Raw genomic sequence first — 27,443 nt, forward strand, 5'->3', positions numbered from 1 at the left:
CACTGAGTATATGAAATTATTGTAACAGGAGTATCTGATGTAATTCCTTCCTACTGCCATTACCCTCTTTACATACTGAAATCAGGATAGAGAAATGTCAGGAAGATACAATTAAATAATTCTGGTTTGGTTTTTATTGTCAACTTAATGTAAGTCTTTTGTTTTTCTTTTATTAGTACTATCTTTCAAAACTTAATATGCATAAAATGTAATTGTTAGTAACAATAGAATAGCAAGGTATTAATATGATAACATTATCACATTGTACATACACCAGAATGTGGATTTGTGGATTGTCATAGAAAACCTAAAACCATGAAGGAGTGGTTTCAGAGTAACAGCTGTGTTAGTCTGTATTCGCAAAAAGAAAAGGAGTACTTGTGACACCTTAGAGACTAACCAATTTATTTGAGCATAAGCTTTCGTGAGCTACAGCTCACTTCATCGGATGCAGTGGTTGCACATTACATTTTTTGAAAATATTGTGCATATATGAAATATGTGGTGATCATTTTAAAGTCAAAAACGTTGTTTTGTCATGCTGGTGCATATTTTACATGGGACATTTTTCTTCTGAAATGGAAGGAAATGAGCTAGTGGTTTGCTGATTTGCAGTGAAACTATTTCCTTGCTTAAATGCTTGTTTTAAATGGTTAGAATATTTACCTTTTTTAAAAAAGTGGAATTGAAAAGAGCAGGAATCTATCCTCCCATTTATTTTAGTAGGCAAAATTTCAAATGAGAGAATTAATCTACCTTCTGGAGTGTTAACAGTGCAAATAGCATAGGTGTGCAAGTATCCTAAAGTAGTGAGATTACTACATCATAGATATGATTCTTTTAACCTCTGGAGGAGTATCGCCGGTATAATAACATTTGTAGGCTTATTCATTGATAAATATTTGCCTTTTTTTAAATCCCCTTTCTCATTCAAGGTATGTCAAAACACTTCATAACAATACATGAAAATCTGCCAGTGATTATTGATATGCAGCATGAGTATATAGCAGAGAACTTTACACCAAAAAATATAAGCGTAAATAGTTTATACTTTAAAAATATTAAAATTTCAGTATGTGTAACATTTGTTTCTAAAGTTTGTAAGAGAAAGAAATAATGTTTTTGAATAGAATAATTATAACAATTCAAAATTATAACATCTCCTCTGCATCTTTAGGACTATTTTAGTGATATCTACTTCCATGTGATGGAAATACATAGAGCCCTCAATGTTGATAAATGCAAAGTAATGCACATTGGAAAACATAATCCCAACTACACATATAAAATGATGGGGTCTAAATTAGCTGTTACAACTTCAGAAAGAGATCTTGAAGTCATTTGGATAATTCTCTGAAAACATGCACTCAATGTGCAGCGGAAGTCAAAAAGCAAACAGAATGTTGGGAATCGTTAAGAAAGAGATAGATAATAAGATAGAAAATATCATATTGCCTCTATATAAATCCATGGTATGCCCACATTTGAATACTGCATACAGATGTGGTCAACCCATCTCAAAAAAGATGCATTGGAATTGGAAAAAGTTCAGAAAAGGGCAACAACAATGATTAGGGGTATGGAACGGCTGTCCTATGAGGACAGATTAATAAGACTGGGACTTTTCAGCTTGGAAAGGAGATGACTAAGGGAATATGATAGAGGTCTATAAAATCATGACTGGTGTGGAGAAAGTAAATAAGGAAGTGTTGTTTACTCTTTCTCATAACACAAGAAGTAGGGGTCGCCAAATGAAATTAATAGGCAGCAGATTTAAAACAAACAAAAGGAAGTATTTTTTCATACAACACACTGTCAACCTGTGGAGCTCTTTGCCAGAGGATGTTGTGAAGGCCAAGACTATAACAGGGTTCAAAAAAGAACTAGATAAATTCATGGAGGATAGGTGCATCAATGGCTATTAGCCAGGATAGACAGGGATGGTGTCCCTAGCCTCTGTTTGTTAGAAGCTGGGAATGGGCGACGGGATGGATCACTTAATGATTACCTGTTCTGTTCATTCCCTCTGGGGCACCAGCATTGGCCACTGTTGGAAGACAGGATATGGGCTAGATGGACCTTTGGTCTGACCCAGTATGGCTGTTCTTATGTTCACTGTACAGCCTTTTCTCCACAAGACTGTTATAATATGTCCTCCAGTTTGAACAAACATAAACTCTTACTCTTTCCAGGTACCAAATGATAGGGGAAGATGATGTGTAACATTTCCTTTGTGAAGCTGCCACTAGGCTTGTTTTGTTTGTTTGTTTGTTTGTTTGTTTGTTTTGTTTTAAAACCTTAATTCTGTTGGGAGCTTGTATAGTGTGGTGTAGGCTTGTATGCACCACTCGTGTATACTAGCTTCTAAAAGAAGAATATACAGTAACTGCTTATCACCCACACTAAATATCTCACTAAACATGTTGGATGTGCTGTAGTGATGCCTCTAAAGAAATCATAGTTATAGTCTGAACTAAGAGTGTTTTTGTTGATTTATTTTTTGCTTTTTGTCTCCATGCAGTTACCAATTACAATAATGTGGTAGAAACAAATTCAGATTCAGATGACGAAGACAAATTGCATATTGTGGAAGAAGAAAGTGTAACAGATGCAGCAGATTGTGATGCTAGTGTGCCAGAAGAGGACTTGCCAACAGACCATTCAGTATTACCAGAAAACAGTGAAAAAGCGGGAAGTACAAACAGTTGCTGGGAAGATGAAGGTATGTTCCGTGTGGGTAACGATGCTCTAATTAGAAAAATTATACTTGGAAACATTCACTCAATAGAATTTTTTTGAATACACTTCATCATTAGTGTGTATTTGTAAAGTCAGGGCTAGATATACAAAGAAACGTAGGAATGGTGATGCCAAGAAAATTATTGGGATTCAGAAAGCCTGAGTTTGGTGCTTAGACTCCCTGTGAATGGGGAGAGATAGGCATCTCTAGAATGGGATTCACAAAACCCAGTAACTAGGAGGCTCCTTGCCTAAGCTAGCCATTGGGAGGTACTAAGCCCTGCCTCTTTCTCAGAGATAGATGCTTAAGTCCAGGCTGCAGGCAGGTGCCTCCGTCTGCTTGGGATTCTCAGATGAAAACCTTCTCTTGGTGGAAGGTACCTATGCTGTTTTAGCAAGAAGCTGGGGTGGAAGGTGAGGAGCTCTCTAATAACTTTTAACCCAGTGGTGAGGGTACTCACCCGTGTTGTGGGAGATGCCCCGTTCAAGTGCCCCCTCCACCTGAGTGGGAGAAGAGATTTGAACAGGGATCTGCCACCTCTCCTGTGAGTGTGCTAGACAGTAGGCTATAGGATATTCTGATGTGCAGCTCCCTCAGTGGCTCCTGTTGAAACGGTTCCTGTAGGGATATAGATAGATAGATATAGATATATATTTTTAAAAAGTTATTGGAGCAGAGGGACTCAATCCAGGACCTCCCATCTGTCAGGTGAGTGCTCTAACCATCAGGCTACATTGTCATTTTCATGCTTTTGTTCTCTCTCTTTCTAGTCTGATGTTGAAAGTATTCCATGCTTACTGGATCGGGCCCTGCAGACAAGTTAGGTGGGGGAACACCTAACGTTCCCTCATTCATGAATCACTCAGGGCAGGGGCGCTGGAACTAGGGGGTTCAAGGGGTAAGAGCCACTCGGGGAGCCCAGGCAGCTTTGTGGAGTCACTGACCCTCCACCTGCCCAGGGTGAGGGCCCCGAAAGTCCGTGGCCCGGCTGTGGCTCTTCGGTCCCCAAAACTCCACCCCCAGGCTGGCAGCTGGAGCCAGGTCAGGGTAGGAGCTGCGTGGGCAACTGTGAGGATCCGCGGACCCTCCACCTGCCCTAGGTGGAGCGTCCTGGGGGACGGTGACATGGACATGGGGCTGCTCTCAGGCCACCTAAACCCAGGCAGGTGGAGAGGCCTGGACTTCCTGCTCCAGCTCCAGCTTGGCCTCAGAGCGGGTCCTCCAGGGGAAAAGGAGGGTTAGGGGCTGGGTCATGGTGGGAACAGGGCCTCGTGGCTCCCTCACTTTTGGGAAGAATCCCATACATGCTGTGCTTTCTCAGAGCTCTAACACTGTAATTTCACCTGCTTTTACTGTTCTTATTTAAATATACCATGCAGCCTTTCAAATCTAGCTGATAAAATTGAGCAGCTGAACCAAATTGTACTATAAATCTGGTATGCGTGCCAGCATGAGTTTGAGAGACAGGTGGCTTAGCTTTTAAGCTTGGCTCTAAATAGCTCCATATGTATAAATTTGTACAAAACCATGACTTTGGATTGGGCTCAATTATTAACTTTACTATATTTTGATTTTTTGTCTCTATTATACATACATTAAATATGCTGCAAATGATTGTGTCTACTTCAGTCATTTTTACTAACATAGACTTTCATAGCTGTTTGAACAGCTAGTAGATTTAAATAATTCATATACCGTGTGTTTGCTAAAATAAAGTTTTTAACATTCAGTACTGAAAAATATACATACTCTAAAACATTCTTCTTATAGTGAAGAGAAGTCAGTTTCTTATAAAACATTCTTCTCATAGTGAAGAGAAGTCATAGGTGGATATAGTACATTACAACATTTTGATTTGCTGTGTATTCATATTTTTGACATTTCTAGTAAGAAAGTTAAGTCACAAGTAATTTGGTGCTCTTGGTTGTACAGCATAGGTCTAAGGAAACAACACTTGAATACGTGCTGTTTGTCTTAAAGGGGAAAGACAATAGGGTGGGTAACTGTGAAGCACTGAGAACATCCCTGAAACACTTGTGTGTGTGTTAAGAATACCAGTTTACAGCATGTATAGCAAGTTGTGTTTTCATCACTAACCTGTACAGAAATTTATCCTGCATATCTTTACTCAGTGTACTTTTCGGTTTTCATCTGATTGATCAGTTCAGAAAAATGTAAAAGTAGGTGCAACATACTTAAACTACATTTCATTATCAGATCAGTTTCTTTCCGTTTCCAGCAATTCTAACTGAAGTTCTAAAAGACCTTCAGAACAGGTGTCTCAAATATAAGGTGTATATCTCAAGAGGTTTAACTGAAACATGAATACAAGTCTCAGCAAGTGAACCACATGCATCCCATACAAGTTGATGGCAATGTTCCAGCATTGGTGTGTGTTGTGATTCTATAAGGTCTTCTTTTTCCCCCCTTTTAGTTTAAACTAAAACCTACATTATATTTTAAAAAAAATTGTTATAAAGTAAAGTTTGCTGATGTAAAAAAAATAGTGTTGTTAAACTAAGGTATGATAAATTTCCAAGTAAAATATATAGGAAATTAAGAGGAACAAAATATACATTTTCTGACTGGTTTTTTCAGGTGTTTAAAACGTGACTGAAAAATTCCATTCCTGCTGGATTTCTGTATCAGCATCTTAGAATGAGAGCAAGATTCTTTTTATCTTTCTCTGTGTTTAAAAAAAATAGTTCAGACATTTGAGGAATCCAAATGTATTTAAAAAATTAGTTCAGATACATTTTTGTGTTTGTGTAATTCAAAAACAAATTAGGTGTAAAATGGCATTTGACAAATAGTCAGTCCATAACAAGGTGCAATAGCGTTTGGCATTAAGAGGATAATTTTGAAAAGACCTTATAGAATTAACAAAGTATTCAAGCTCTGAAAACCACATAAGGTGAAATTCATACTGCTGAAGAGGGCCCACTCAAGATCCCATGCAACATTTACACACCACATTAAGAATTTAAGTATGGCTTAAGTGCAGGGCATCTGGTATGTGATGAATTTCACCCATAATGTGCACACATTCAACAACTGGATGCTGTTCATATCTAGTGGATACAGTGCTTATTAAACTATTTTTATTTCTGTATTCCTTTCGATTTAAGTTCTTACATTTGTATATTAGTGCCTTCCAAGTTAAAAAATAAGCAGGCTTATTAATGTAAGTCAAATGACGTTTTCTCACCATTTTCCCTCTACCCTCCTCACTCCAAAGGGGAAAAGTTAGATTTGGTTTGTGCCTTTTTTTTTTTTTTAGTAGAAGTAAAACTAATATGTTGTAGGTTGCTATCCAGGAAACCCATGTTGAAGTGAGTCTTGCTTTTCAATGGGAAGATTATAAGGTTTGTGGTTATTCTTAGTTTCTGCCGGAGGGAATTCTATATTCTTGGGCCAGCCCTCAAAAAATCTTCTTTCTTGCACCTATGAGCTTCGCTCCTGAAGTACGCAAAGCCATCATTTCTGAGGAGCAGATCTGTTGTGGGTGGTCAAGGTGCTGGAGGGTAAGACCTGGTGTAACCAGACCATGTCAGTTTTTATAGCCTTAAAACTGACAACTGAGAATTTAAACTTCAATTGATGTTTTCTAGAGAGGCTTTGAAGTTAAAGAAGTGCAGATTGTGTTTTCTCAGTAACCTGAGTTACTGAGGAGACATGCTGCAGCATTCAGCATTACTTGCAGCTTTTTTCAGGCCTCATGCTTTCAAGCCCAATGTAAGCTGCATGATATAATCAAGCTCAGAGATAATGGAAGTGTGGTATGATTCAAGACAGGTTATTCCCAAAAAGTACAAGCTTTAGCCAGTCAGAAAGGGCAAATCAACTTGACTGTAGACCGGACTTGCTATGTGCCAGTCCAGAATCAGAAAGTTGTCTATAAAGATTACTACACTACAGAGTGCCTTGATGGTTTGTGGAATATCTCTTCCTCCACTACAGACAGCACTGTGGCAAAAAAAAAACTCTGAAGTGTTTCTCTGTCTACAAGCAAAACCTCCTTTTTGCTAGAGTTTAGCTTCAGCCAAGACTACCTCATCCATGTACCGATCTTTGTTACCTAACTGTCTCTGACTGTGGTGATAATGTAGTCTGTGAACAATAGGTAGAGTTATGTGTGTTCTGCATATTGTTGGCATTTGAGCCCATAAAATCTCTCCATTTCTCTGAGCAGCTGTATGTAAATATTGAAGAGGAAGGGAAGAGAAGGGAACTGCATAGTATTCCACAGATGAGGGCTCTGGCAGCAGCGAACAGACGCCCATCACTACCTTCTGGGTGTAGCCCTTGAGAAATGTTTCACGCCATTTTAGAGCTTCTGCCTGAGCCTCTGGTACTTCTCTTAGGCTGGGTTGTAGTAGTCTATGATCAGCCATATTGAATGCTGCAGTGAGATCCAAGAGTATGACTATCCCTTCATCTATAGATAGCAAGAGATTGTTCATCTGCACTACCAATGGTGATTCTATTCCATGTCCTGGCCTGTCACTTGAATGGGAATAGTAGGTAGAACCGTGCCAAGGATCTGACCCATGTGCTGGTGCCCTCATCTAGGATGAGATGAGTGCAAGGTGCCCAAAAAGCCTTTAGTCAAAGCGCTGCAAGTCACATTTAAAGGGGCTTTTAGCACTAAGTCCAGACCACTCTTGGATAGCAGAACTCTGACTCCTATTGGATCAGAGAATGTCTTGCATTCTTCTCCCTAGCACTGGATATCCTTTTTCTCCTTTCTGCTCCTCAGTGTCTATGTTTGCAGCATAGTCCTCGACTCCTGAATGCAAGAATGCAAGTAAACTGTTCACCGATGTTGCTATCCTTTGCTGAACATATATGACTACAGAGTCATTAAAATGATTGTATATTTGTTTGCAAAATATGTTGCAAGGCTAATAATATAACAAAAAATATAGAATACATATTCTGTTTATTAAACATCTGCTATGTCATGGTTAACACTGTGGGGGATATGCAAAGACTGAGTTAAATTTGTGTATCTTCAGGACACAGAATACCTTCCTACATGAAGAAAAAAGAAAGATGAACCTCTGTTTGTTTATTGTATTATGGTAGTGCCCAAAGGCCTAGTCAGGATCAGGGCCCTAGGTGCTGTACAAGCACACAGGAAGATGTAATACATACCATGAAGAGTTTACAAAGTAGTAGATTTAGGAATTTTTTTTACCTCCTGTGAAATTAAATCCTGTTGCCACTGAAATCTTAAGTTACTCAGGATCATCTTGGCTAATATTATTTTTGCCTGTTATGAAGCCAGAGGGACTTGCTGTAAATTGTTATAAATAGTCAGTAAACTACATTAATAATCCCACCTCTCCAGCATATCCCATTGTCCTAATGAAGAGCCCTTTTTAGAGGGGAAAACCTAGTTTTGTGTAGTATGGGCTATTTTAAATAAACTAAGTATTTGGTTCTAGTGGATTTACAGCATGTAAAGATTTTGGACTTGAAGCACAGGACAATTATCATTGGTGGATTGGATCAGACCAACCAAACATGGATTTGTCTATGACTAAGACTTTTCAAGGTGATGATCAAAATTAGAGCTAGATTTAAAGCACTCCAGTGTTCCTTTAATTATATATCTTGTTTGTGACAATATCTGCAAATGCAGGAATATTTTCTAACCTATTAGTTCTGTAGACTTCTGACAGTCTTCATTACTACTGTCTCCACTATTAGGGTAGTTAGAATTAGTCATCCTTTTCCTTTTGGAAAGACCTATTTAGAATGAATTTAAAGTAGTCCTAGAAGTCCTCAGGTTATGTGTAAACCAGAAATTGGCTTCTGTCTTGATTAAAAAGGTAGTATGCCCTTGCTCTTTTAATAACCACTACAAATTATGGATTCTAGCATTTGTTATGTGATTACAACACTTTTAGCTCACTTCTGTGGGAGCGTAAGAACATAGGAATTGTCATTCCAGATCAGATCAGTAGTTCATCTAGTTTAGTATCCTGTATCTGAAAGGGGAACAGGACCAGATGTTTTTCTGTTCTATTCTATTCAGGTTTTATGCCATGCTTATCATTGTAGTATCTGAGTGCTTTCCAGTAGTGCATCTGTCATGTCTCATTTGTTCTCTCATTTTTTCCCCAGAGGGAGAAACATGTGCAGTGGAGTGTCTTGTTTTGGTAGTGTGTTTTTTAAAATGTATTAATAAACATTGCAATGTGTATATTTAGAGAAGGCCAAGTCAAAGAAATGCGCCTTGCCCTTGGAGCAAAAAACTATGAGATCTGTGATGGTCCTTCATTCCTGGGGGAGTTCACTCTACAGTCTCAGAGCACCCCAGAGAAAATTCTGTTTCCTTGCATGGGTGAGCTTTACTCTTATTGTTGAGAGTCCCATTGTGCCAAAGGAACATAGAGGAACATGCTAGAATCCCCATAATGGACAATTATAGAATAATCTATTTAACCCCCACCAGCTGCCATATTCTCTGAAGCACTTGTATTTTTGTCCTAATTAATGTAACTGTGGATTTTCTCATTATTCATATACTGTAAATGATCCGCTGCCTCTTTTGAATACCTCTAAGTTCTTGGACTTGCTATATGTGGCAGTGAGTTCCACAGGATAACTATGCATTGTGAAAAAAGTACTTGCCTGGAATAAAGATGTATTCTGTTTTTAGAGAACCAAAGATTTCTAAAGCTTTTATACAGTACCTAAAATCAGTGGATCATTCCTGAATTAGAAAAGCATATTTGGCATTAATCTTGAATAAAAGTTCAGCTGAAAAATATTTGAGCAACTAGTTGGCTCTTTTCTCTTTTTGGTATTATTTCAAGTTTGATGTGACCTTTGGGTTGGAAAATTCTATAGATTGTGATGGGCTTAGATAGACACTGACTTCAGATCCACACGCTGCATTTCATACCAAAACTTGTACTAAATAAGAATTCCATAGTTGAGCATGTATTGATTACAATAGCAAGTATAAGTTACGATGCTTTTATCAACATTCCACATACTATACTGCTCATTCCTGAAGTGCCATTGTCTACCACAGAACACAAGGGAACTGGACAACTGGATGGCTCAAGGGACAGATAGTAGAATATGTGGGTTTTCATGTTCACTACCCGCTACTGGCTCAAATCAATATGGGCTGAAAGTTGTCACTGACTGAAAGATGTTTAATGCCTGTATAAAGTGAGTTGGTAACTTTAGACAAGTTCATACTGGACACGTCTCCAAATTTTAAAACCACCATAACCTTTGGGACTAATTGTCTCTCTTGTTAATAGTCAAAGAGTTGAGGCATGTTGGTGAAGGTGTGTGCACAAGCCTCAGTTGTCAGTGTCTGTGCTATACTAGATTTGTAATTAATGTAAGAATTTTGGACTCTTGTATAGGACTGCTGTTCTAACTCCTTCAGCAGCAAAAGCTTCACTTAAAAGGCCCCCATCTGAAGCCACTGTTTCTAGAGAAGAAAAGAAGTACTTGTGGCACCTTAGAGACTAACCAATTTATTTGAGCATAAGCTTTCGTGAGCTACAGCTCACTTCATCGGATGCATACTGTGGAAAATACAGAAGATGTTTGTTTTTATACACACAAATCGTGAAAAAATGGGTGTTTATCACTACAAAAGGGTTTCTCTCCCCCCATCCCACTCTCCTGCTGGTAATAGCTTATGTAAAGTGATCACTCACCTTACAATGTGTGTGATAATCAAGATGGGCCATTTCCAGCACAAATCCAGGTTTTCTCCCCCCCCCCCACTTTGATTATCATACACATTGTAAGGAGAATGATCACTTTATATAAGCTATTACCAGCAGGAGAGTGGGGTGGGGGGAGAGAAAACCTTTTGTAGTAATAAACACCCATTTTTTCATGATTTTGTGTGTATAAAAACAAACATCTTCTGTATTTTCCACAGTGTGCATCCGATGAAGTGAGCTGTAGCTCACAAAAGCTTATGCTCAAATAAAGTTGTTCGTCTCTAAGGTGCCACAAGTCCTCCTTTTCTTTTTGCGAATACAGATTAACACGGCTGTTACTCTGAAACCTGTTTCTAGAGAGAAAACAGTAGACAGAAGCAATAAATGATGGCCACCATCAATATATATTTGATGAAAATATGAGGCTGGTAGTGAAAGTGACCTTCCAGTATAGAGGGTCACCCTTCTGAAATGGAGTGGACAACGCTGTGACCCATAGAACAATTTTACCATATCTAGTGCCATGCCTAGACTCAGTCTTAAAACTGATTTAAAATCAGCACATAAAGAAATGATGTCAGATCATGATTTTTAAGTCAGTCCTATTTTGCAGAGATATGTGAATCCTTCAATAAATCATCTTTTAAGGGCATCCATCCAACTGCCCAGAGATACGCAGTGGTGTCAGTAATAGTACTTTTGTATAAGTGATGGTTTGGTGAATCCAATACACAGGAAAGCAGTTGGTAAAACACTTAAAATCAGGTTTACACAACTGAAATATATGCTTTAATTCGGTGCCAATATTTTCTTGTTTTCTCAATTCAATAGTCAAACTTAGCAAGAACTCTCATAATTATTTTTATTTGGCTAAGTTTAATAGGCTCTAGATGTCTGCAGGTAATTATACAGTATTACATGATAGACTGTTGAAAATAATTTTGGAGTAATTACTGATGATCTGCTGGTTTTGCTAGTTAGAAAAAGCAGAGCAAATGTGTTAATTTTACAATAAATTAACCTTTGAAAGCAATAATCTAGTGACTCAGATACTAAGAACAAACTGCTTGCCTTTTATTCTAAGCAGCACACTTTGTACTTGCCAAAAAGATACTTGTACTACAAAAATACCCTATTTGGATATGTAATTACTTTGGTATTGTATGTTTGCCTTCTGTTAAAATTGCAGTTTCTTTTTCTAGTAAAATCTTTATGACCTGAGAAACTCAATACAGCTAAAATCATGAGGAATCCATATTTTTTCAAGTGTATGAGATTTAAATATATTTTCCCAAACATTAGAAAAATATGGAAATTTTTGTTTAAGAAATAAGGGAACTTTTGTAATATGCAAAGAAAGATAATGGTATTTTAAAATGTTAATTATTCCTCTTTTTCAATATTATATTTCAGATGGAAAAGAAACAAAAGAAATCCTGGGGCCTGAAGCTCAAGCCGATGAAGCTGGATGTACAGGTATTTGTCTCGTTAAATTCTACAGTCTGTCCCCCGTATCCATAGAATGTTCTTGGGATTGGAATAATTTAATATCCCTGGAAATCCTTTAGGATTCCCCCTCACCTTTCTTTTTAAAGTGCCTTTCTCTCCTGTACTTGATGTGGTAAGTTGCAAACGCTGTTCTTGGTGAAGAAGACTAGACTGGGCTCCCTTTAGATCTCTTCAGTCTTGAGTTTTGCTGACAAATGACACAAAGCAGTCCCTTTCCCCAAGCGACTAATTGCAGTGCCTCTGCAGCAGCTTAGCCTGACTTTAGGAGAAAGGAAAGGATGAGGACTCTCACTCGTGTTTCACATGGTAGTATAGAGCGCTACTATGGGTCATTAGACAGAGCCTAAACCCATAGCCATTAAAATGAACTAGAATTAATATCTCATTATTAACTCTTCTGTTAATAGTAATATTACAGAGTAGATAAAATAGAATGTGTGTCTTCATCTTCAGTACTATGCTAGAAAATGCACAACTCCTTTTTCTTACTATATTACTATATTTTTCTTCAGTAATGTTGAAAATAATCACTGTATAATTTAAGAGAATCTATATACTATTTTTAAATGGTCAGATAAATTAAGATATATGCTTATTGGTCAGTACTTAGATAGCACAGTGATAAGTATTATACCAGGGTGGCTTGCGAGCCAGAAATGGCTCTTTTACAGTTAAAGTGCGGCTCGTGGAGCTCTCCTCCCCCCTCCCCGCCCACCGCTTCCCAATTGTCCACCTACCAGACTTAGGGGGTGGAGCTCAGGGCCTCTGTCTTGCAGCGGGGTGGTGGGTTAGGGGCTTCTACACAGCAGGAGGGGGGTCTCATGGCTTCAGCCCTGCAGGGCATACCTGCTGGGGCATGGAGCTCCAGCAGGAGCAAGGCTGGAGCCCCAAGCCTCAGCAGGCATCTCCACCGGGGCTGAAGCCTTGAGCCCCGGCAGGTGCCTCCTGGCTCTTGAACTCCTGAAGATTGTCATATGCGGCTCAAAGGGTCAGTAAGTTTGGCCACCCCTGAACCATACAAAAATGTAGGATTATTCGGAAATATGTTTGCATTTTTTGAATCTTGGTATACATATTTTAACCATACGGTCAGTACCAAAGAGAACAAAGAACTACTTTACAGTGTGTATGGTGAAAACTGTCCCATGTCATAAATAGAATCTAGCGCTTGGATTTTAAAACAGGAAGACCAGTATGAGACTTCACACTGTGAGACAAATGGTAAAGCTTTACCTTCTTATTAAAAATATGTTCCACATTAATAACTGAGAATGAAGTATAGGATAGTAATTTACAGTCAAAGCTTTCATAGAATGTATTTCATGGCAGTAAGTATAAACTCCATGAATATTTACTCACAAATATTTGTCGTGCTATAGATTATGTAAAATATTTAACTGTGCTTTTGCTAATAGTGAAATACAGTTTTAATGAAAAACAAATTAAGTTGATCATTGATTGTGCCAAGTTTAAACCTAGATGATTTGGAACAGTACTAATAAGATCCAGAGAAAACTGTTTGTTTGAAATCCATGGCCAAACGCTGGTGAACAAGCTACTCAAACTCTCAAGCTTACTGCATTTCAGCCAGGAAGCATGCTTTCAATGAAAATCTGCATGAATATGTCCTACAGGTTTGCAGTAATGAACAAACTTTAAATATAGTTAAAAATTGTGTCTTGAACAAATTCAGCCTTGCAATTGCAGGACCCAAAGAAGCTGAAGGAATGGCAAGTGCCATTCAGAATAGAATCACTCAGTCATGATCAAGAATCCATCATTTTATCCCAAGATTTTGGAAAAGTTAAGTTGAAGAAAGGAGCCTAACATGGACAAAGTTAGGACTTTAAAAAAAAATTGTCCTAATTTTTAACTTTTGTATTATCTTCTATGAGTCTGAAGATGGAGAAACCATTCAGGAAGGGAATCCACAATGGGAAATAAAAACATAATGCCAACATTTAGTGGTTTGAAGGGAGGTCTTGATAATTGCTACCTGTAGGGGATTTCTTTTCAGTCTGTACACTTTTTAAGGCAAATCCTGGGTCCAACTAGTGCAGTGGAATTGATTGTTGTTCCAAATAGGCAGGCTTTGAGTGGTTTCCTCTGAATGTGCCTATTTAGAAATTAATTAAGTCTTATCTGTTCAACTGCTGTTTTCAGCTTACCCCAGTGTGTTAAACATGTTGAAAAAAGAGTATGCATTTCCTTTCATGGAGGAGAATAGTCTTATGAATTAAGTGAAGGACAGGACGGCAGGAAATCCACATGCAATGCCTGGTTTTGATACAGACTTTGTGTGATATTGAGCAAAATCTCTTAGAGACACTGCCAACTTGAAATCTAGTCAAAATCTAAAAATAGTTTAAGACACATTCCTCTAACTCTGCTTGCTAATTTTTGTGGTTTTACAACTACATTTTCCTATTTCTTCCCCCAATTGCTTTGTGAAAGACAAATACGGACCGGGGACAGTGACTGACTAAATAACTGAGCCTGAAAGGAAAACAGTGAAACATTATACAGATGAACTTTGATTTTGTTTAAGTTGGTGTCCTTTTAACTTAACTATGCCACAGTTTCTCTGTTTGTAAAACTGGGCTAAAACTCTTTTATCTCACAGGGCTTAACCTAAGACTTAATTAATATTTGTGAAGTGCACTGGGATCCTTGAATGGAAGATGCTATAGAAGTGCAAAATATTACTGTCATTTATGTATTATTTTAAAATATTTTCATGTGACATTGAAATTCCATTAACAAAGCTTTTTTTTTCATTTTAGTAAAAGAAGATGAAGGTGATTCCGAAGTAGAAAATGAACAAAATCATGACCCCAATGTTGAAGAATTCCTTCAACAGGAAGATACAGCTGTTATTTATCCTGAAGCACCTGAGGAGGACCAGAGACAAGGCACACCAGAAGCTAGTGGTCAGGATGAAAATGGTAAATATTATTTCACTAATCAGTAGTCTTTACAAAATGAATTACACTGAAAGGTTGACCTACAAATTCCCTATATTTTAGAAAGATAAGGATCCATGCATCTATTGTAGGCTGTGTAGCTGTGGAAATAGATGGAAGTTCAAACCACTGATTATTATGAAATGAGGCTATAATCAAGCAAAAATTACTTCTAAGGTTTCTGAAGCTTAAATGGCCTTAGGTTTAGCATTGACTATTTATTTTTATGATAGATTTCATTTATACCCTCTTATACGTTCTGTTTCACTTACTTGTCTTGTGTGAAAGTAACAACTAATACATGCGATAATTAAAACATTTGGGTTTGGATTATTTGTACTGGGAGTTGTTAAGTGGAAATGCTAGTCTACAATAACGGAGTGTAAAATAATGGTCTAGTACTCCATTTGATAATAAACGTAAAAGCATAATAAAACAACATTTAAATTAATGTAAATGGATTGAGTCAAACTAGCACACTTTCTGTAAAAGTAACTTGTGTCTCTGTAACAGGCTGGCTATTTGAAACATGTAATAAAAATAATTGGCAAAGAGAATCTGCTAGATGATAATTCCTTGAAGATCTAAATCATTTATGGCAAGTTCCTTCTCAAAAGACTAATAAGAAAATAAGAAATACTGGCTTACGTACAAAATCCTCTTCTGGAATAAGAAATGGCTAAACAGCAGAAAAATAACAATTAATGGTTGTTTATCATAGTGGAGATAAATTGCAAGATGGATAAAAATGATTATTTACAAAAAATTAAATTATTTTTTAAATTTAAAACACGATTTTTAGTTGAAATCAGATTTTTGATTTACATGTTGCTAGTTCTTTCTTCCCATTTTATAACCTTACATTGCAAAAATCGATGTTCTGCACTAATTTTCTTAATTAGCTTCCTGGTTGTTAGCAAAATTCAGAATTTATACAGATTTTTTTCTATTAAGAAGTTTCTTACTGGAAATTCGTAGCTGTAATGAAAAATGCTGATCTGAACTGAAAAGACAATTCCAGAGTCTTATTCAAATCCTTACTGCAAGAACAACACAAACACAATAATTGATAAACAAATAGCCCATGGCCGATTTGCAACCAACATCAGCTTTAGATGTATTGAACCTCCACAAGTCAAGAAAACAGAAGTGCTTTGACCGAGCTATGCTCCATCAGCCATTTGAAGTCAATGGGACTTGTACTCCTAAAACGTTCAAGCTGGGAATTTCAAAAGCACTTAGGTATCTACAAAATGGCTTAGTAGCCTAAATGTAGGCTCTGATTTTTGTATATTATGGCCTGTCTGTATAAAAAAAAGTTCAGTTACTTTGTTAATCTAATAAATTTAAATAACTTGTTGTGTTAACACCTAAGGAATTTTGTTTTGAAGTGACAAAGATTTTATGCCATGCAAAGAGATGTTTCTTTTTTAATAAAAATAAAATATTAGCTTCTGATGTTCCAAACATTTACCATCATCAAACATGTATACCCTACTGAGAACTGTTGCATCAGCCTACTGAGAACTGTTGCATCACCAGGCATCATGTAGTGAAATTCCAAGATCTGGCTCAATCCTGCAAATCCATGAATACTTGGGGGCAGTGCTAGGTAGGGTCAAGGCATGCACCCCTTTGCACATCAATAGAGAGATTGATCGCACACTGTGCTTGGGTGTTTTTGTTCATCCTGACGTCATGGCTGAAAAGTATGGAATGCTGCTTTTCAATGTAATGAGTAATTAAAGGAAGGCCAGATCTCTGCAAGATTATGACATTTCACACAAAGTCAAACAAGTGTATGCTTAGGATTTGGCACTAACAGTGCATATGGAGTGTCTTTAGGTGCTTCAAGTCTGCCTATAGGTCTAGGTTTCTGATCCGTATATAGAGGTAGTACACAGGTTTTGAGATATCCTGAAGTTTGGGCTGGTCTATACTAGAAAGTTAGTGTAAGCTTCTTACCTCTCAGGGCCCAGGTGCCGCCTCTGGTGGCACTGGGGAGTTGGTCAGGCAGCCTGGAATGCAGCTGTGCAATTGCACAATAGCAGTTCAAACCTTCAGAGGACAATTAAGCAAACAACCAGTCAGCCAGTAGCCCAGGCCTCCTGCCTGAGGTGAACGGCAATAGTCTATAGCCCACGCCCCCTAGGTGTGGGCTTGAGCAATTACACGGTCTATGGTCCCGGCTGCCTGGCTGGGGTAATTGACTATAGTCTATGGATCAGGCTTTCAGGCCTACAGTTAGGTTAGCTTAGCTACATTGCACAGAGTGTGAAAAGTTCACACTGTTGACAGACATTGTTAAGATGACCTAAGCCTAGTGTAGACAGCACTAGGTCAATGGAAGAATTCTATCAACCTAGCCACTGCCTCTCGGAGAGGAGGATTTTCTGCAGCAACAGAAGAACGCCTTACGTCACTGTAGTGTCTACACCAGTGGTTCTCAACCTTTTTATCATTGTGGGCTGCAGGCCACAGGTTAAGAACCACAGAGCCCTCCCTCCCTCCCCCCAACCTCCCACATTCCCCTGTGCCCAGCAACCCCTGCCCAGAGACCCCTCCACAGAGTAGGACCAGAAGCTGAACACGGAACTGGGCAGCTGGACACTGGACCACAGTGCAGGGCTGGGCAGCCGGATCTCACAGTCGGGACCCTGCTGTCAGGGGCTGGGCAGCTGGCAGCTGGGACCCTACCACCCACGGCTGGGCAGTCGACTGCCAGGACACCGCCACCCAGGGCCAGGCAGCCGGCAGCTGGGACCTGGATCCCACCGCGCCAGGCAGGCGGTTGGGACCTCCAGTGCCAGGCCAGGATCAAAGTGCCTGGTGCGGGCCAGCAGCCAGTACCTGAGGTGCAGGGCCAGAAACGGAGCCCCACATAAGACCTGGGGGTGCTGCAGCACCCCCACAAACCCCTAGTTCCCAGTGCCCCCCACCCCTTCACTGCCCAGAGCCCTCTCCTAGCCTGCCCAGAGACGCACTCTCCCGCAACCTGCCACCATGCAGCACTCACCAGCCCCCTGCTGGCAGGAGCACTCCAGCAGGGTGCCAGACGAGGTCTCCCACTCAGCTAGCCCCGCTCCCTGCCAGCCCAGAGTGGCAAATTTTGAATATTTTTAGAACACAGCTGGGCCGCAGCTATGTGCTATTTGGGCTGCATGCTGCTCAGGGGTTCAGGTTGAGAACCGTTGGTCTACACTACAGCATGTGTAGTATAGACGTACCCCAAGTCTCAGACATTTTTGCTTCCATAAGTGAGACATGGACTTCATGCAGTAGGCTGCATGATATTTTCATCAAAGAACATCCAGTTTGCTGCAAATATTTGGACGCTGCCTGTAGCCTAGCTAAACGAACTCATCAACACTCAATATAATAGACAATTCCACCTGCACCAGTGGTTCTGGTGGCCCAGCTCCAAGATTCATGCCATGAGGCATTCAACCCCATAGTGGAGACAACATCTTGGAAGGCAGAGCTGAAATTCTCTGATTTCTCCACTAGCAGGGCAGCATCGTTGGTGTAGTCTTGGTCAGTGAAAACTTCTTGACCCACCTTGATTCTGACATGTGAAGCGGCAAGTCCCAATATCCAGTTGATAGCTTCACAGAATAATGCTGGGGAGAGAATGCATCCCTGCCACATACCTGGGGTCATGTAGAAACATGGAGAAAGCTGTGAACCACTACACACACTTGGCACCAATACCAGTGTGACGACTGCACACCAGATTTATCTAAACATCTGGAAAGCCAGCTCCTTTCAGGGCGAGGAAAAGTGCTGACATATCACCTAATCAGAAGCTGCTCTGATGTTGTTATATGTCAAATAGAGTGAGTGGTTAAATTTTCAGTGCAGATCAGCCAGAAGCCAGAGGTAAGGATGGAGTCTATGGTCAACCACCCAACAGGGAAACCTGATTTCTGTGGAGGACAATGTTTGTTAAGGAGTGGCTGCATCCCACCAAGACAAACGTGAACAAAGACCTTTCTAGGGACCAATAGCAATGAGATTGGCCTGTAGCTGCCACATTTGATGTGAGATCCTTTGCCCTTGTACAGGGACACTATGATGCCGTTTTCCATTCTGCTGGTATTTTGCCTGATGCCCACATTTTAAGAACATGCCAGTGGTTACTGGTTCCAAGGTACCTTGAGCAGCTCGCGCGGAACCATTGACTGACCTTTCATACTTTCTTGAGTGACAAAGGTTTTGTGTTCTTTTTAGAGGGCTTGGTCATGTCAATTCCATTCGAAGTGCGCGCGCCTATGTGCGTGGTCATTGGAGATTTTTGTCTTAGCGGTATCCGTAGGGTTGGCAGTGGTGTTGCATTCGTGCACAGGTATATCAGGCACCACCGACCCTACGCCCGATCAGTTCCTTCTTGTCTCTCGTGGTGGTTAGTCGGAACGCCTTTCCTTGCATACCAAGGGCTAGCAGTTTTTGTCTTTACTGACTTCGAGCCTTAGGGCCTTATAAATAGTTTGTTTATAGTAGTTAGTGTTAAATAGTTGTTAAGTGTAGTTTGCAGTTAAGAGTCCTAGCAGGGACTTCACCCTGGGCTGGGTTTAAGTCCTGCGTAGACTGCAACAGGCCTATGCCTGTAAGTGACCCCCATTGCAGCTGCCTCAAGTGCTTGGAGGAATCACACCTGAGAGATGAACACTGTATTTGTAAAAACTTTAAACCCTGCACGCAGAAGGAGCGGGATATTCATTTACGGGCTCTCCTTGTGCAGTCTGCCCTTCAGCCAGCTTCCATGCCGTCCCACCAGGACTCATTGAGTACTCATCTGCCTCGGTGTGCAGTGCTCCGCTCGTCACCATTCCCCCTTTGCTGGTGCCCAAATAGAAGGCTAGGAAGCAAGGCTCCCCAACACCAGGCAAGAAGGGCCATGGGTCATCAGGCAAGAGATCCACTTTGGGCTACCCGGCCACTCCACAGCCACACATTCGTGCCTCCCCAGTTGGGGCCTTTAGCCCTTGAAAGGTCCACCACTAACTCCTAGGAGCGGCGTGGAACCTAAACTCCTAATGGCACTGACACCTTCAGAAGCTCCCCCAGCACTGAGAGAGCAAAGGCCTCCACTCATGCCATCAACGCAACACATGCCTCAGGAATCAGCAAAGGCTCCCAGTGTGGGCAAGCCAGCCGCTAAGACCTCTCAGGGGGCAGTGGAGCACTGCCAATCCCCCAAGACAAAGCAACGCTCTTCACCTTCACGCTGCAGATTGCCGGAGTCACAGCCCAGATCCTCTGGGGCTTGCTCTCGGTCACTGGCACTGCGATCATGGTCCCCGCCATCTTGACCTGGATCACCTAGAGGGAGACACTGTTCTCCGTACTACTGGCACCATTCACCCTCCCACCCATCATCCTCTCGGTGCAGGTCTAGGTTGCCTGCTCTGTGGGAGTGCTCCCCATTGCATCTTGGTCCCCTTGACAGCTGTCTCCGACGGCGATGGTCAGCAGACAGACTCAGGCATCAACGGCTCCACCGTGGTCACCAGAAGGCGATTCCTCTGGCACAGAAGGACAGTTCAGCCCTTCGCCTACACTTGACCGGTGCGAATGGGCCTGAAGCCACGTCAACATCAACTGTGCCGCCCTGACAGAACGGCCAGTGGCCAGCGTTGTGGCCAGCGCTGTGGCCTTATTGAAGTAGGGAGGCTGTCTTATGATTCAAAGAGCTTGGCTTGTTTAGTCTAACCAATAGAAGGCTGAGGGGAGATAGGATTGCTCTGTATAAGTACATCAGAGGGATAAATACCAGGGAGGGAGAGGAGTTATTTAAGTTAAGCATCAATGTGGAACCCAGAACAAATACATATAAACTGGCCATCAATAAGTTTAGGCTTGAAATTAGGCCAAGGTTTCTAACCACTGTTCCCTCTACGCTGTGCGTGTGTCTGCACGCACATCCTAAACCCCACGCACATGGCGAAACACCGCATGCACAAACATTTGCACAGAAGCACAAACATTTGCACAGAATAAATTTTTTGGGCGCACGGCCTGTCAAAAATTTGCACAGAAGAAATTTTTTGCCCACACAGCTGGTCAAAAATTAGAGGGAACATTGTTTCTAACCATCAGAGGGGTGAAGTTCTGGAGCAGTCTCTGAAGGAGAGCTGTGGGGGCAAAAACACTAACTAGCTTCAAGACTGAGCTTGATAAGTTTATGGAAGGGATGGTATGATGAGACTGCTCACAATGGCATGTGGCCCATTGGCGACTGCCTGTAGCAAAAATCCCTAATGGCTGGAGACGGGACACTAGATGGGGAGGGCTCTGAGTTACTACAGAGAATTCTTTCCCAAGTATCTGCCTGGTGGGTCTTGCCCACATGCTCAGGGTCTAACTGATCATCATATTGAGGTCAGGAAGGAATTTTCCCCTGGGTCAGATTGGCACAGTCTGTGGGTTTTTTTAACCTTCTTTTGCAACATGGGGCATGGGTAACTTGCAGTTTAAACTAGTGTAAATAGTGAATTCTCTGTAACTTGAAGTCTTTAAACTATGATATGAGGACCCCAGAGCTTAGGGGTCTATTACAGGAGTGAGTGCATGAGGTTCTGTGGCCTGCAGTGTGCAGGAGGTCAGACTAGATGATCACAATGGTCTCTTCTGACTTTATTAAGAGTATCTGAGTAAGAATATACATTACGATTTTAAACCTAACCAGTGTCTCATAAGAGACTTGGCACAAGATGTCAGAACATGTAAGTATTAGAGCTGAGTGGGTTTAATATTTATTTAATTTTCTTTCTTGATATAGGAATTAGATACAATGCTCCTGTCAGATATTTCTCAGCTATTATCAGCAAAAACACTAGAGTTTTCAGTTGCCTAAGTCAGTGGTTCACAACCAGGGGTATGTGTACCCCTGGGCATTCGCCAAGGTCTTCCAGGGGGTACATAAAGTCATCTAGATATTTGTCTATTTTTACAGCATGCTACATAAAAAGAACTAGGAAATCAGTACAGACTAAAATTTCATACAGATAATGACTTGTTTATACTGCTCTATATACTATACACTGAAATGTAAGTACAATATTTATATTCCAGTTGATTTATTTTATAATTATATGGTGAAAATGAGAAAGTAAGCAATTTTTCAGTAATAGTTTGCTGTGATACTTTTGTATTTTTATGTCTGATTTTGTAAGCAAGTAGTTTTTAAGTAAGGTGAAACTTGGGGGCACGCAAGACAAATCAGACTCCTGAATCACTGTTAAATCTCCTTCCCCCCCAATCTGAAATGGAGCCTCTGGGGGCAAGTACGGAATTTGTCCCCTCCCTCCCATATGTTGCCCTGGTGGCCTGACTGGAACTGCCCCCCCAGATGTAGAAGTCAAACTATACCTATGCCTGCAAATATGAGCATTACTTACCCTGAAAATGCAAAGATTAAGAAGGGACTTAGTTGAGAGACACAACACTACGAAGAATATAGTGAAAATTGATATGTCTCCTCTTTTCTTTGTCCCTCTGTGCAAGAACAATGGAACACTCGATAAAACTGAAAGGCAGTAAATTCCAAGCAAACAAAAGGAAATGCTTCTTTATGGAGCATATAATCAGCCTGTGGTATTAATTGCCACAGGTCATCAAGATAAATAATTTAGAACTACTTTCAAAGGTACTGGCTAATTTTATGAGTATTAATAATATTTGTAGTTATGCAAGTTAAAATAACAGTCCATGGACATTTACACCTTGTGCTTCAGGGTATAAGATCATAATCAGTGGGGTTCAAATAGAAATTCTGCCCTCTCCTTTGCAATAGTTCTGCACAGTTGGATAAATTGCATGATGGCAAGAATTGCCTTCCATTTCCTCTGAAGCATGAAGGATTGGAACTGCCAGAGGCGGGATACTGCACTTAATAGATCAATAGTCTGATCTAATATGGTAAATCCTACATTCCTAAAACCAGGTTTTTATTATGTGAAAATAAAATAAGAGACTTTTGAAACAATATTTTCATTTTTATTGTTAAATATGTGAGAAGATTAATGGCCAGGATGTTTACAATGTTATACATAAGTTACTTTCTGTATAACATAGTTATGTTTAGATATCAGTGTAAGCGTTCTTGAATATATGTACTTACATATAAAACCATAAACATGTCTTCTCACATACAGTCCTGTCTAGTCATAGAGAGACTAATTCTGGTTTTACTTTGTTGATGTAAAGCACAAGTAACTCCATCAAAGTCAGTAGAGTGACATCAATGTGAACCTGGGTGTAAGTGAGATCAGAATCAAACCTGTTTGTTCTCTGCTTTCTTCCCTCTTTCCTCAACTGCATATTAGTGACATTTGTACCACAGGTAATGAGTGAATACATGCTAGGAAAAACTGAAATAAGAATTCTTATTCTGAGGTATATTCCTCCATGTACATTATGGAAATTACATGAACTCACGTATGTGAAAATATATCCCCAATATGTTTATTCATATTAATATATTTGATCTTTCATTTTATCTCAATAAAGGTTTATTGTTTGTCCTTTGCAGGAACACCAGATGCATTTTCCCAACTGCTTACCTGCCCATATTGTGATAGAGGTTACAAACGCTTTACCTCTCTGAAGGAACACATTAAATATCGCCATGAAAAAAATGAGGATAACTTTAGTTGCTCATTATGCAGTTACACATTTGCATATAGAACACAACTTGAACGCCACATGACATCACATAAATCAGGAAGAGATCAAGTAAGTGGCAGTTTTATTAATTATATATTGATTATCATACTTGTAACAATATCTATAAAGACTTATTTATGTTAGCGATAATGCAAAGCTAAGAGTGTGGGTATACCAGATTACCTACATTCTAAGGTCCTGATCCTATGGTCTTTGCTTGGGCAAACTTGCTATTAAATTCATACTTTTCTGTTGGTAATCACTGTGGGATTAGGCCCCAAATGAGGTGCCTTCAGCCACTTCATGTACAATAATTGAATTTCTTGAAGTGTTTTATTGCCTTATAGGTAGTGTGTTTTCTTAAATTTTGTACCAATTGGCTATTGATGCCTGAGCCTTGTGACTACACCAGATATTACATCAAATTTTGTACTCAACCAATGACGTTTTTTTTCACAAAGATCATTTGATAATTTTGGATCTCCAAATGCATTTTTCTTGCTTTCTTACTGCAGGAAGAATCACTGTCTTTATGAAATATAGGTTGTAAGTAGGTTCTTTATGGACATTTGAGTAATGAAAATAATTGTTTGTACATAAATAAAATGATGCAATACTAGAAAAAATCAACAAAAAGGCCAAAAATTATTCTAAACATGTTTTTTTGATCCTGAAAGGTGCTGAGATCTCACATGCATGCTGAGATAAGTGGGACTAACAGATTACTCAGCTCCTCTATTCCTCTTGTATGACTGACTCTCAGGATTGCTTATGATGTATGATCTTGGTATAGCTGTTACTTTGGCAGGTTGTAAGTAACTTTCCATTTGAACTTCATTAATTCATAGATATTTTTTTTAAAGCCAGAAGGGACCAGTACGATCCTCTACCCTGACCTTCTGCATAACGCAAGCCATAAAATCTCATCCATTCATTTCTGCATCAAGCCCACAACTTCTGTTTGAGCTAGAGTATATTTTTTTTTAAAAAAAGCCACTCTTAATTTAAAGACTAAGTCACAGAAAATTCATCATGTCTCTAGGTAAGTTGTTCCAATGGTTAATCACCATTATTGTTAAAACATTGCACCTTATTTCTGAATTTGTCTAGTTTCAGCTTCTAACCATTGGATCTCAATTTACCCTTTTCTGCTGGATTTAAGAGCTGTCTGCTATCAGAAATATCGTCTCTATCTAGGTACTTGTGGACTATGATCAAGTGACCTCTTAATCTTCTCTTCAATAAGAAGCTCAATATGTTTCGTTTAAATCTATCACTATATAGCTATATGTCTCTCACTATCATTTTTCAGTTCTCAAATCATAATTATAGCTCTTTTCTGAATCCTTTCCAATTTTTGAAGTGTGGACACCAGAACTGGACACAGTATTCCAGTAATGGTCTCATTAATGCCATATACAGAGGTAATATTATGTCCTTACACCTATTTGTTATTCCCCTGCTTTTGCCTCCAAGAACCATGTTCATCCACTTAGCCACAGCTTTGCACTGGGAGCTCATGTTCAGTTGGTTATCTACCATTACCTCTAAATCCTTTTCAGTGTCATTACATTCCTATCTTGTAAGTGTGGCCTACGGTCTTTGTTCCTAGATGTATGACCTTTCATTTGGCTGAATTAAAACGCATGTTATTAAAATGAGCTCACCTTACCAAGCTATCCACATCAGTTTGTGTAACTGACTTGTCCGCATCATTATTTACCACTCAATCAATTTTTGTATCATCTACAAATTTTACAAGCAATGATTTTGTTTTCTTCTAGATCATTGATAAATATACTGAATGGCATTGGGTCAATAGCGGATCCTAGTGGAACTCCCCTAGAAACACCTCATAAGTTTCCCCATTAAAAAATTGCTTTTTGAAATCTATTTGTTAACAAGTTTTTAATCCATTTAATATGGCTGACATTGATTTTTGTATAGTGTTAATCTTTATCAGAATGTTATGCAGTACTAAGTCAAGTACCATGCAGAAGTCTAATTATATTATGTCAATAGTTACCTTTATCAACTAAAATTGTAATATCATCAAAAAACTATATTAAAATTTGTTGACAAGACATATTTTTCATAAAGCCATGTTGATTGGCATTAATTATTTTACTATCCTTTAAATCTTTTTACAGTTTTTTCTGGGATCAATGTCAAGCTAACTGGCCTGTGATTATCCAAGTCATTTGGTTTACCCTTTTCAAATAAGGCACAACTTTCACTTTTTTCCAGTCTTCTGGAACTTCCCCATTGTACCAAGAAATCTAACATTTCTTTTACTTGCAGCAGGAATAACTGTTTGGCAATCTTATCATACTATTTCTTGTATTCTGCTTTCTAGGTAGCTCTTTTGTAACTACTTCAAAGTAATTTGTCTTTGTCTCAAGAAGCTTGTTAGTTGTTGGTACTAAGGTTTTTGGCTGTTTCTCTAGAAGTCTCTGAACTCATAGTCCTAAGAAATCATTGTGAAGACCTGTGATATTCCAACAAAGCTGTGTCTCAATCCTTTGAATTCACCAACGTTTTTAATCGAGTTCTTTGTTTTTTATTCTGACTTTTCTGTTAACCCATTTGGCAGTGCATTGGTAAAACTTGATGTGGTGTGCTTGAAAGTATCAAAGAGAATTGTTCAAATGAGCCATTCATGAGGGATAGCTCAGTGGTTTGAGCATTGGCCTGCTAAACCTAGGGTTGTGAGTTCAATCCTTGAGGGGGCCATTTAGGGATCTGGAGAAAAAATTGGGGATTGGCCCTGCTTTGAGCAGGTGGTTGGACTAGGTGACCTCCTGAGGCCCCTTCCAACCAGGATATTCTATGATTCTAAGTATGGGCCTTCACTTGTTAACTCATCTGGAATCCAGTGCAATGTATTACACTATTACATTGCTATTTGACATGTTGTTCAAACCTCATTTAAAATAAAAACACATCAGTAGTCTATCAAGAAGAGACAAACTTTTCCATTCACTTCAAACAGATCTGTGCTAGCCTTGGACCCAGTTCAGTCAGGAATCTTATGTGATTTCAGAGGGTTTTTTACATTCCTTTTCCCCACATATATTGCAGACTTCACATTTTGGGTACTTTTCTTCTATGACTGAATTAATAGCTGACCAGAGGAGGATATCTCAGTCTCTGTTCTTACAGTTTTCAGTACTCAGAGACAGCATGGATTATTCTTAGCATTTCTGACTTATTTGTGTGATATTATGACGGGTAAAGAATTTCTTTGTAAAGAATCCCATCATATGCAACAATTTCATCTCTGTCCCAGGACATTTTATTTTTGGATTTGCCTGAGCATTTTCCGTTGGCAAGCCATGTAGAATTACACTGTCATGCTGTTGTAAGGTTGGATCATTTTGTGTTTCTTGACTCCAGTGGAACTTGTTTCACTCAGAAATGAAAGTAGTTTATAATGGTTATGTTTTCCAGTCATGGAACAGATACAATATCCTATGATTTAGGTGCTCTGTCAAGAAAAACCGGGGTATCACTGTGGACAGATCAATTACCATATCTTGTCCAAGCACAGCAATGATCAAAAAAACAAACAAAATGTTAGGATGTACAGTCGAACACCAAAGTTACAAACTAAACGGTCATCCACACACCTCATTTGGAACCAGAAGTACACAATCAAGCATCATCAGAGACCAAAAAAAAGCAAATACAGTACTGTACTGTGTTAAACATAGACTACTAAAAAAAAGTTGACAAGTAAGGAAACTGTTTTATTTAAATTAAGATGGTTAAAAGCAGAATTTTTCTTCTGCATAGTAAAGTTTCAAAACTGCATTAAGTCAGTGTTCAGTTGTAAACATTTGAAAGAACCATAATGTT

General features: G+C 39.4%; 1 protein-coding gene across 2 annotated transcripts in view; it reads left to right on the top strand.

Moving 5' to 3' along the window:
- Window positions 1–27,443, top strand: part of ZEB1 (zinc finger E-box binding homeobox 1) — a 203,336-nt gene that overhangs the window by 152,148 nt on the left and 23,745 nt on the right. For both annotated transcript variants that reach the window (XM_084620750.1, XM_084620751.1), the window contains exons 2-5: window positions 2,522–2,722; window positions 11,860–11,922; window positions 14,739–14,900; window positions 23,452–23,654. In XM_084620750.1, coding sequence (XP_084476876.1) covers window positions 2,522–2,722; window positions 11,860–11,922; window positions 14,739–14,900; window positions 23,452–23,654 — 629 coding nt within the window. The remainder of the gene's footprint in view (window positions 1–2,521; window positions 2,723–11,859; window positions 11,923–14,738; window positions 14,901–23,451; window positions 23,655–27,443) is intronic.

This window comes from Lepidochelys olivacea (assembly GCF_965140295.1).
Source record: "Lepidochelys olivacea isolate rLepOli2 genome assembly, chromosome: 2".
NCBI lineage: Eukaryota > Metazoa > Chordata > Testudines > Cheloniidae > Lepidochelys > Lepidochelys olivacea.